Source organism: Olea europaea, chromosome 3 (genome assembly GCF_002742605.1).
Source record: "Olea europaea var. sylvestris chromosome 3, O_europaea_v1, whole genome shotgun sequence".
NCBI lineage: Eukaryota > Viridiplantae > Streptophyta > Magnoliopsida > Lamiales > Oleaceae > Olea > Olea europaea.
Window position 1 is genome coordinate 6,949,587 of NC_036239.1, and position 11,244 is coordinate 6,960,830.

At 34.4% G+C, this 11,244-nt stretch overlaps 1 protein-coding gene across 4 annotated transcripts in view; it reads left to right on the forward strand.

Moving 5' to 3' along the window:
- LOC111384274 (branched-chain-amino-acid aminotransferase-like protein 1) overlaps positions 1–11,244 on the forward strand; it is a 25,834-nt gene continuing 14,590 nt past the window's right edge. Inside the window, exons 1-6 of one of the 4 annotated variants that reach the window (XM_023008541.1) lie at positions 1–175; positions 1,686–1,784; positions 4,488–4,547; positions 6,421–6,513; positions 6,823–6,960; positions 10,657–10,715. In XM_023008541.1, the coding sequence (XP_022864309.1) occupies positions 83–175; positions 1,686–1,784; positions 4,488–4,547; positions 6,421–6,513; positions 6,823–6,960; positions 10,657–10,715 (542 nt within the window). In that variant the 5' untranslated portion in view covers positions 1–82. The other 3 variants (XM_023008547.1, XM_023008558.1, XM_023008553.1) reach the window with 3 other exon arrangements.

Consider the following 11,244-nt stretch of genomic DNA (forward strand, 5'->3'; position numbering starts at 1 on the left):
TATTTATACATGCACAAGCGATTCTGGCGTACCATTCAATCTCAACATCAATTACCATCTCAATCAGTAATCAAGAGCAACAATGGTGAAAGGAAAAGGAGAGGAGATAGAGCTTATACATTTGTGGTCCATACCAAGGTCCCTTAGCACCAGCCTTTTGTACTCCTTTGCGCAGGTACCACTCCTAATGTATTAATCCAACCACGCCTGTCATTTTCCGTATCTGTTTGTTTATGAATTTGAAATGAATTTTATTATGCAAATTGCATAGGAGTTGTTTGAAAGGTCAAACGACCGACTTCTGGTGAAATTTACGGTGGGCCATTGAGTTTCTTGCTCATTTTTTAATTTTTTTTTTTCAGAATACTAATTGAACCAAATTGGATAATTAATATTTTATTGAAAAAAGTTTGATTTAAACTGAATCAGGCAGCCAACGTTGTATGATGTTCCACAGTAGAAGGTTTTAAATTAATCTTCAAAAAATCAACTGAATCTCTGATAAACTCATCCAGTTAAAATCCAGCGCTTGTACATCGGAACATTTTTGTCATATAATCGATTATTCCTGTAAATTAGTCACGAATGTCTACTTTCTCGAGGAAAAGGAAACTCATAAAACCATAACATGCGGGCACCATGAATCTTCACTGAGGGGATTTTAAATTAACCCTTTATTCTTGCGGTGAAATATTGAGAATTATTGCAGAATGACAAGACGTAACTTACCCTAAAATTCTGTAACGTTCCAATTGGAAAATAGGATTGAGGTTGATATTTTAATTGCCTGAAATACAGAGAGCAAACACGTATTACAATTTACAAGTTGGCTGTCTATGAAATTTTGGTCGTCGTTTTGCTTAAAACGGGGGTATTGCGCATGTTTCAAGCTTTCCAGAAGCTAACATTAGAGGAATATTCCATCTGAAAAGCTAGTAAAAAGAAGAGGGGCCAAAATAGCTCCGTGGTTGTAAATATTTATTCTTTTTTAGGTTTGGTATGACACGGTTTAGTTTCCTTTTAGCTTGGGTTCTTTGTAGATGTTTACAATGGAGGCATAGAAGGAAAACTGGGGTGGGGGTTGGGGACTGATGGACTATGGTTGAAGCTCACCTTAGAAGCTTCATATGGTTGCTAACTGGTATAGATTAAATGAATTATCTGTTATGTTCAAAAGAAAAGAATATTGCCATTTGAAAAGGCACATGGCATTCATGGGTGGGGAAATATGGGATGTTTACTAACATATTAGTTTGTGCTTATTCCACTTAGGAATATAATGTCTTCCACTTGTTATCCTTTTCAAACTGGAATACTAGGCCGTGTTAGGCGTATTTTTTAAGTTTTCATGCCACCTAAATTAGTGATAGCACCACCATCTACTCACCCTTTATGGGATGTTTGCTAACATGTTTGTTTATGCTATTCCACTTAGGAATATAATGTCTTCCACTCGTTGTCCTTTTCAAGCTGTGGTACTAGGCCATATAAGGATTATTTTTCAAGTTTTCATACCACCCAAATTATTGATAGCACTACCACCTACTCACCCTCTTAAAAATTTAACGGGATTGAAATCTAATTGAATAAATCAAATGATGGGGGTACGATGGAGAAATGTACAAATAATACATAATTAGATTTATTGATGATGTAACAGCTTTTCTTGTCTCTGCTTTTACCAGAGAGATGATATGGAAGTTCTTGATGAACACCTTCATCCAAATTTCCTACATGTTACTGGAGTAGAAAGGTCATACCGAGAAGAGCTCCTATCAAAGATGGTAAGTGAAATTAAATTTTACTCTCATTCAGCAAGCATTTTATGAATAGCTCCTATCAAAGATGGTAAGTGAAATTAAATTTTACTCTCATTCAGCAAGCATTTTATGCGTTGATTAATTCAGAGCTTAATAGTTGCATTTTATCATTCCTAAAAAAACACTGTTTTGTGTCATGACTCTTGTGTTATATATGCGAATCCAGGATAAATACTGGGCAAAATAACTCTCGCCTAGTTTAATCTATTGGGATACTTAAGATATGTACTTTTAGCTTTTGCTAATGTTATTGATCCATGATTGAACAAAGTATCATCTACACTACCAATTTTGATCAGGTGATTTGTATAGAGAAATGCGTTATTGTGTACAAGTGCCCAAGTGAAACAGTACTTACTAGGAATTTTAATTCCTTTTGCTTTGAAATAAAGATATAGCTATAATTTGGAAATGTATGTGCCGGAATTGGGCTTGGTTTTGATTCTGCACCAACTTTGAAATTACACCTACGAAGAATTTTAAATCCTTTTTTGTGGAGACTAAGATATAGTTATATATAGAAGAGCCACAAATCATGCTGGGTTTTGTTTTAGCACCCTTGATACTTTTTGCATTTAAGCCAAAGGGAAGACAGTTCAATAGATATCTTTATGAGGATTTTAGTCTTGCTGCATTTAACTTTTATACATTTGCTCTTGAAAAACTATGTAGTTGACCCTTTTTCACTGGGGTTGAATATGTGTTCTATGAGGAATTTAAAATTAGCAAAAATAATCTATAACGAGTTACATATTATTTAGTCTAGATACACAAGAAATAAACTTACTAGCACCATAGTCATCAAAGCAAATGCGCTAAAATATAAATAACACCAATAATTATTTACCAAGGAAAAACTCTTGAATGACTCTTCAACCAAAAAAAACCCTCCGGGTACACCGTGCCACCAAATGATGCATATATAGTTGAGGCACAACTAAACTTTAATAACTTTGACTCCAAATTCATAATTACTCGAAAATTCCTCGGTTATGCACTTTGGCACCTTGTCTAGAACTTCAAATTTTTTTTTTCTTGTTCTTCTTTAACTGGAACTCCAATTCATTCTCGCCTTCATCGGAAATCTAAAGGCTACATGGTAGATGATTTTATGGTGTTTTTCATGTGTGAATGTGAAAGAGAATTTTGGAAGCAAGATGTACCATGACTTAATTGATCTTCTCTTCCTTTTCTTTTCTTCAACACACAGAAAAACGTTAATTAGGTCTCTATATAAACTGATTTTTTAGTTTTTGGTGGTTTTGGGGTGTTTCAAAGTTTGAATTGAGAGAATAAGGGTTTTCTCGCCTAATTGACTGCTCACACAGAGCGGAAGGTCTGCTAAATTGATTGTCCGCTCAAACAAATTAAAGTGCGTACAAGATGTGAAGAACATGATTAAATGAATTCTTCAACATGATCAGTGAGTTCATTCTTTTTGACTCAAACCCTCCTAGAAGAAAATATTGATACATCAAGTATTTCATCATTCAATCAAAAGATTGACTTGTTTAGTTAAGATTTTAACCTGACTAGTGATATCCTCTTTGTCATTCTTAACAAAGAGTTTACGGAGCTTAGGTTTAGTATGACTTATCTCTTCATAGCTGTAATAAGCGGGGATGAGCTTAGGAGCAGTGCTCGATTTAGAGTTTTGAACTTTAGACTGAATTCTTCATTGGATATCATTATTCTTAGACTCACTGAGTTCTATCTTCTTAGTCTTTGTAGAGTCAGGTACAAAGATGATTTTAAAAGAGGTAGTGATCTGAGGAAAAAAAAAAAAAATTCAATGGAAAAAAAAGTTTTGGGCAAAAATGATCCATTATAAAAAGATTGAACTTGTAGATATAGTCAGACACAACTAAACTTTGGTAGACTTTGATTTTGAATCCGTAATTACTTGGAATAAACATGTGCTGTGCACTCCGAAATCTACTTCTGAATCTTTGAACTTTTTTGGGATCTCCAAGAAGGAACTTATTTTTAATTACCTGGACCTCCAGTCACATGTCACATATCTGTCAGAACTTTGAATGCTATATGATGGAGGATTTTGTGGTATTTTCCGTTTTTGATCTCGGAAGAGAATTTAGGAAGCAAGATGGTTCAAAACGCAGTTGATCTTCTAACTTTTCCTTTTTCTTCAACACCCTAGAAAAGGTCAATTAGAGCTGTATGTAAACTGTATTTTTTACTTTTTGGTTGTTTGGAGATGTTTCAAAGTTTGAATTGGGAAAAAAAAGGTTTTCCTGCCTAATCAACTACTCGAGCGGCTTTTGGTGCAGAGCGGGCAGTCTACTGAATTGACCGTCCACTCGAGAACCCTCTAGGTGCTCCCTTGAGCAGTCACGCTCTGGTAATCTAGCTCGAGTGTCCTCTGACGGTCTTTGAGCGATCACACTGTTAATTTAATTTGAGCATGATCTTGAGCGGTGAACAGGTGGCTTTATTCATGTCTCAGTATTTTCCACTATACTACATCAACCATTTACGCCCTTCAACTTGAACACGATTTCAACTCAATTTAATGTTTTTGGAACTGGAACTTACCAAAATTTACTTAGACCTAGCAGTTCTCGTTCTATTCTTCTTTGGAAACAATTATTACCTGCATATAACTAACTTTTTTTGCTCTTATGCAAGTTACTTTTTTGGGATTGACAGGAATTAGATGAGAATAAGATCGTGTTTGGCCCTGGACAAAAGAAGTATCGATTCTGTAAGGTAAGACCTCTAGAATTAGTAGCATAAGAGTCAACCTGGGTAATTGGCTTCTTTTTACTAATCCTTTTCTCTTACTCTGTTACTGTGAACTTTCCAACTATTTTTCTACAGTGAGATAACAGTTTTCATGTCTGTAGGGAACATGCTCTATAGGTGTGGATTGATCCTTATATTTGCACTTTCTTTTAAATGCATATTGCATAATTTTCAGGGAACTTGACATGTCATAGACATATGCTTTGGTGATGTTTATATTCGTCCATTATTAGTTCAATGATGCATTTGCTTGGCACAGATGGATGTGACATGAACATATGCTACTCCATTATATCATTTTTCTTTTTATTGGGTAAAGTATGAATCATCAGACTGCTTATTACCTACTCAATTATATAGCCCCTGTGTGGTTTAGATGAAAATAATATTTTTAGTAGATTTTTGATAAAAGTTGATGAAAATATGTGGTTGAAAAGTTATGTGTCCCACGAAATGTGTGATTAAAATTAATTGTTGACTTTTACTTATATTTTAATCCAAACTTTTAGCTGAACCAAAAAGGGGCATCATTACACTTGGTAGCTTTCTGTTTAAAGAATGAGTTGTACAGTGTGATTTACAAGGCAAAGCATTTCATTCTTTTTCTCTAATCTAGTCTTTCTGGTAGACTGCTTACTAAGAAATCATTTTAAGCTTTCACGATATCTTTTCATAAGAAGTGGATATCAAAATATTGAAGAAAGCCTGGCAGTCTTGATTTGTTGCTCTTCTGGTAATTAATTGACCTTGATAACAATTGTATCCATTTCTCTTAGCAATTCACTTTTTGAGTAAATGAAAAGTTAATTATTTTACACTGATTAATCCTTTAATTTTCCTATATTATGTAAAGGAAGCTCAGCTACAAGAATTTTCTCCAGATCAGTTGTGTATTTAGCTCTCATGCTTCAATGACAATAAATAGATAAATAAGGAAATAGATAAGTTTTTTGTGTTAAAACGACAAATTGATTGACTATTAGAAAGAAAGAGACATACGTGAAGAAGCAGCAAAAGGTTGTTACAAGTTCGTGAAAATATTCAATTCTTTACAATTTTTTACTTTTAATTCCTTCCTTTCTGTTGAAGTATTTTCAATTTGCATTGATAAAAAACTGTATTTTTATTAAGGTAATTTATATAAATTTCAATTTTTAGTTGGACTTTTGTCTTTTATAATTGAATTTCTAGAATCTCTGAAGGATCTAGTTTTAGCTCTTGTTTGGTAGCAATTAAAGTTGAATTAATAAGACAAATCAGACCGTTGGGTGTTCAAATATCAATTTTTTATTCTGACCCACCTGACTCCCTTTTCAGACAATTATAGTACCATAATTCGTTATAGATGCCAATGCCCAATTTTGCCCCTGTTGTCATTTACATACTATTCATATAAAGTAGCAATGAGGGCTAAATTGACTTTTCGAAAATGTTAAAGGCATAAACAGCTTAAAAATTGGCAAACAAGCAGCTTTAAATCAAATATGGTGGGGCTGGTGATTTGACACAAAAGTCAATTTTTGCCAGCATAATTTTTTCCCAGACAGGCGCTTAACCACGAATCATGGATCAACCATTGGATCTTAAGGAGGTTTGGCATTTAATCAGTTTCGACATGTAAAATTTTTCTCACTGGTATATGCTAGGTTTTCAATTCCAACGAGTTACTAATAATATGAAATTTTTTTCCATCAAAGTAGTAGGCCAGAAACTTGCTTGCTTCTTATTAACACATAGCAACTGTTTTTTTGAAAGTGATAGCCGTTCATATTTACCGTTCAGTTATGAATCACATGATATGATAACAGGCTTATGTTTTACTTCCCCCTATCGACAGAATGTGGCTAGCCAACATATGCCTGATCTAACCGATGAATTAATGAAGAAAGGAAAGCACTGTATATTGATAGAAAACCCCCTTGATATTTTGGTAAGTTCACATGTTTTATGTATTCAAATATGTACACATCTTATTTTAATTTTTCTCATAATCTAGTGTGATATAATGATTTTAACATTTATTGCATCGTTTAATGCCTCTTTTAATTCATATGGAGGCCCAGTTTTACGTTTAGGAAGTGAACAAACTTGTCAAAAGTAATAGTTCATTGAGGTTGAGAAACTATACGTGGAATTGATGGAACAAGTGGCTTAATTTTTCCTTTATTTTCTTGTTATCATGTTCCATCTTTATTACCTATCGTTTCAATGATCATAAATTTGTCTGCTGTCATGTTAGCCATCCTTTGACAAGGGTTCGCTCCCATCATTCATGGAGCTGGGGTATGCTAGCTTAGTCTCCATTTACAGCGAGCTGTGTGCACAAGGAAAATCTCCTTCCATCATTGACGGAGCCCTACTTCAAGAAGATCCCAAGGTTTCACACAATTCTGAAAACTGAATATTCTACTTGTAGTTCTTTCCTTTTGTTTGTTTTTTGATATACAAAATTGTACACGGTGGTGATTCTTGTCTTAGAATTGACTAGAAATTATTGTGACGTTTAGATATTTATTTGCTTCCTTTTGAAGTGAATATCAGTCTTAAGGTGCTTTCTCCAGAATCATTTACTGTTACTGTTCACTTCTTGTATGTTAATTTGTTAATCATTAGTTGTCGAGATAGAAGGGTCATTAGTCATGCCAACATGGCTATTGTGGGTGAGAAAAGGACATAGTTGTTTGATTAGCTAACTTGTGTTTATAATGTGTGATGATTGCCCCCCATCTCTGAATTCACAACCTCGTGATTGTTGATAATTGCATTTTTTCATAGTTCTAAGAAATTGCATGTAGGTTCTAAATACCTATATGCATTGTTTAATAAAACTATTTCAGGCTAAGCCTTGAATCCTGCTTTCATAAAAAGCCTCAAAACCCTGCACTTTTATTTGTCAGGCTTACACCTCAAGGTTAAGCCTCAATGTGACTGAGGTGTTCACCATTTATCAAAATTTAAATAGAAGCCTTGCCTTTTTAGTTTATCTCTTGCAACCTAAAATGTTTTATGGGTTCTTTATTTTCTACAAGGTAGGGAAAGGAAAGGAGAACCATTGCAAGTGGAGGACGATGATAAAATGAAGAGACTAATAGTGTGGTGGGGATGATGAAATTAATTATTCTTTAATAATATATATAAGAAATATCTGAACTGTCGTAGATTTTAATTTTGTTACGTGATTACTAATTCCAGAACTTATTTTCTTCAATTTTATTGATTTATCTTTATATTTGTTTGAGGCTAGAGACTTTCCATTTTGTTAATATTAATTTTATTATAAAATTTTTTAAATGGTTTATTATGAGCTTATTTTTGTAATCTTACTTTTAGAATTATTTTGTTGTTTTGGCATCTCGTAGCGCCTCAAGGATTACGCCTCACCTTACTATGATACAATACCTCTATAGCCGATTAAGCCTTTTTGAACATTGCCTATATGTATAATATAACAAGATATAGCAGGAAGACATGAAATTTATTAAAACATAAAACATCGTTGGACTTCTTATCTTTTATAATACTGACTGGGTTGCTACACTACCTCAGAACAATTAGTTTTTTGTTATGAAAGCTCTTCTTCCATTTACAGAGTAAGCTTAAGACTTTCTGCAAGATAGACTCCGACTCTTTTCTTTGTGTCACTGTACTTGTCCGAAGAGAATATAATTTAATTTTTGGGGTTCAATAGCATGGTTCTGCTTTTACCTTTCCTGTTCTTTTTAAGGGTATTCATGTGTATGCATATATGCTATTATATTGAAGAGCCATCAATAAGATTTTTTTCATTGACAATCATGTCTAGTACTCTATTTTCCCTTTTTTGTTTCTATGGGTCCAATGTTTAAACAAGCATAATCAGGTAATAGAATAACTTACCAGTTATCCAAAAAATACAATCTCTAATTAGTTACAATTTCCATTCCGGAAAACCCTTCCATACAAGGTTGTTTTTCTACACTCCCCGTCAAGTTAGACTGTAGATATTGATCAAGCTCAACTTGCGGTTGAAATCATCGAATATTTGTTTCGATAATCATTTAGTAAGCATATTTGCTATTAGCTCTTTTGTTGGAACATGTCATATAAATAATTCCATCATCCACCTTTTCCTTTATAAAATATGTGTCAACTTCTACATACTTGGTTCTCTCATGCTGTACTGGGTTGAGAGAAATGTTGATCACTGCTTTATTGTTACAATAAAGTTTGATTGGAAACTCCATTTCGACTTTCAGTTCTTTATCCATAATCCTTTGCATATCCCTTATGCAAGCACTCTAAATTTAGCCTTCACACTGCTACGCGCCACTATATTCTGTTTCTTGCTTCTTCAAGTTATCAAATTTTCCTATACAAATGTACCATAACCAGTAATAGATCTGTCTTCGTTAATCTAGCCCTCTTATTTTTCTCAAAGACTAGTCCTTTCCTAGAAGCGCTTTTTAAATATCCGAAGATTTTATATACTGCTCCAAGTGAGCTTCTTTGGGAAAATGCATATGCTGACTGCTAAAGCTATGTCAGGTCTCGTGTCTGATAAATAGATTAACTTGCCAACTAATTTTTGATATCTATCTATTTCCCCTAAGTTTCCTATGTCCTTTGATAATTTACCCACCTCAATAGGTTTGTCGCTTGGCTTGCAACCCAGCATGCCCATTTCATTTAAGAGGTCAAGAATGTATTTCCATTGAGAAATACTAACACTTTTCTTTGATCTTACAACTTCCATCCCTAAGAAGTACCACATTTGTCTTAGGTCTTTTACCTTAAACTTAATGGCTAAGCATCACTTCCTCTCCCCATTTCAACTATGTTGTCCCCTATTAGGATTATATGATTCACGTATACGATTAGGATAGTTTTTGCCTTATCTTTGAATTGTTGAAAGAACATGACTACCCTTGTTGGTATCCTTGACTTTTTAACACCTTAGCAAGTCTATCGAACCACGCTCTTGGTAATTGTTTGAGGTCATATAGAAACTTCTTGAGTTTACATACTTGATTTTTCTCATTTATGTTGTTGAAGCCCGGTAGTATTGTCATGAAGACTTCTATTTCTAGTTATCCATTGAGAAATGCATTTTTAATGTCTAGTTGTTGAAGAGTTAGTCTGGATTTACTACTAATGTCAGGAAAACTCGAACTGTATTGAGTTTTGCCACTGGCGCGAATGTCTATGTGTAGTTGATGCCATAGGTTTGAGTGTACCTTTTGGCAATTGGACAAACTTTATGGCGTTCTATTATCCCATCCGTCTTGTACTTCACATTAAAGATCCAAGGCCTCGTATGCCCTCTCATTCTCCTGCCGCTTTTTGTACGGGGTATTATCTTGTGGGCACTTCCATTCTTCGTTGACACCGAGGTCCAATTCCTGCTAGAGTGAGACCATCTTCATGTCGTAGTCCGTAACATCTCGTGAGCCTTGCCTCGTTTCCCATAATTGGTTTTTAATTTCGAAGATGTGTGAAGAGTCTTCCATGGGAAACACAAATTTTAACGTTTTAGTGGACAGTGAGCTATTCATGAAATGGTTCAATAATAATTTTTATGTTTTGTGGACTGCAAGCCTTGAGGCTGTATTGGGAGGCAACGCTGAGTTATTCGTCTCCAAAAACTGCCTCACAATCAATGCCTTGAGGCCTTTTTTGCATCCCTCACCCGGATGCAGGGCTTGAGTTAAACCATGTATGGCTCCTACATTTGGATTATTGTATCTCACAAGACTTAAAAACTTCTGGAATTTGTACAAGTTCTGATTGTTTTCTTTATAATTGTTTCTGATGAATCTGCTGTACATGGAGCTTTGGTTGCTGGTATCCACTTGGCTTTTGCAGTCACCCACCAATTCCTTTCTACCTCATCAGCATGCAAGTCAAATTGGATGATTGAAAGAGAACTGGGGGGCTTAACCTTTCATCTTTAGACATTCTACTAACTTTAGTTTGTTAAATCATGTATTATGTGAAGCACTAGGTTTCTTGGTAGTTCTATTTTTGCCAAAGACCTTAGATCATAATCCTTTTAATCTTAAATTGACTAATTATGATACGTCTTCTCCACATGCAGGGTACTTTACGTGGTCTATGTGAAGATCTTGGTATTCCATTTCAAGCTGCAATGCTAAAGTAAGGCAAATATATCTGAATGTGTTCTATTTATTCAACCAACAATACTACTTCCTTTCTGAGCTGTGCAAGAGATGTCATAAATTGTGCCCATTTCTGCCTTTTGTCTATTTAAAGAAGATTATGGGTGTGAAGAGTCCAAAGGTCTTTTTTTTTTTGAGGTAAATAAAGTGTAGAGTAGGGAAGAGAATCAGGTAAATGTAACTGTATTAAAAAGGGAAGCAACTATGTTGAAACAAGGAAAGTAAGGGAGCTAAACGGACCCCCAAATAGTCGTGGAAAAAGAGACAGAGAGAAATGGGATTCTGCAAAGTTCATAAATAAGGAAATCATTGCCTCCATTTCTGGAATCCCTCTTTAATATGTATTTTTGTTTTCTTTCAAGACTAGAAGCACATGTAAGAATAATTTTTGCACTAGTAACAATAGATCCTATTTATGCTGACTACGTATCTAATAATAACCTTGGGAAATAATACATATAAACTATGATTCTGCTATTAAGATAGAAAAACTAGGCAAGGCAATG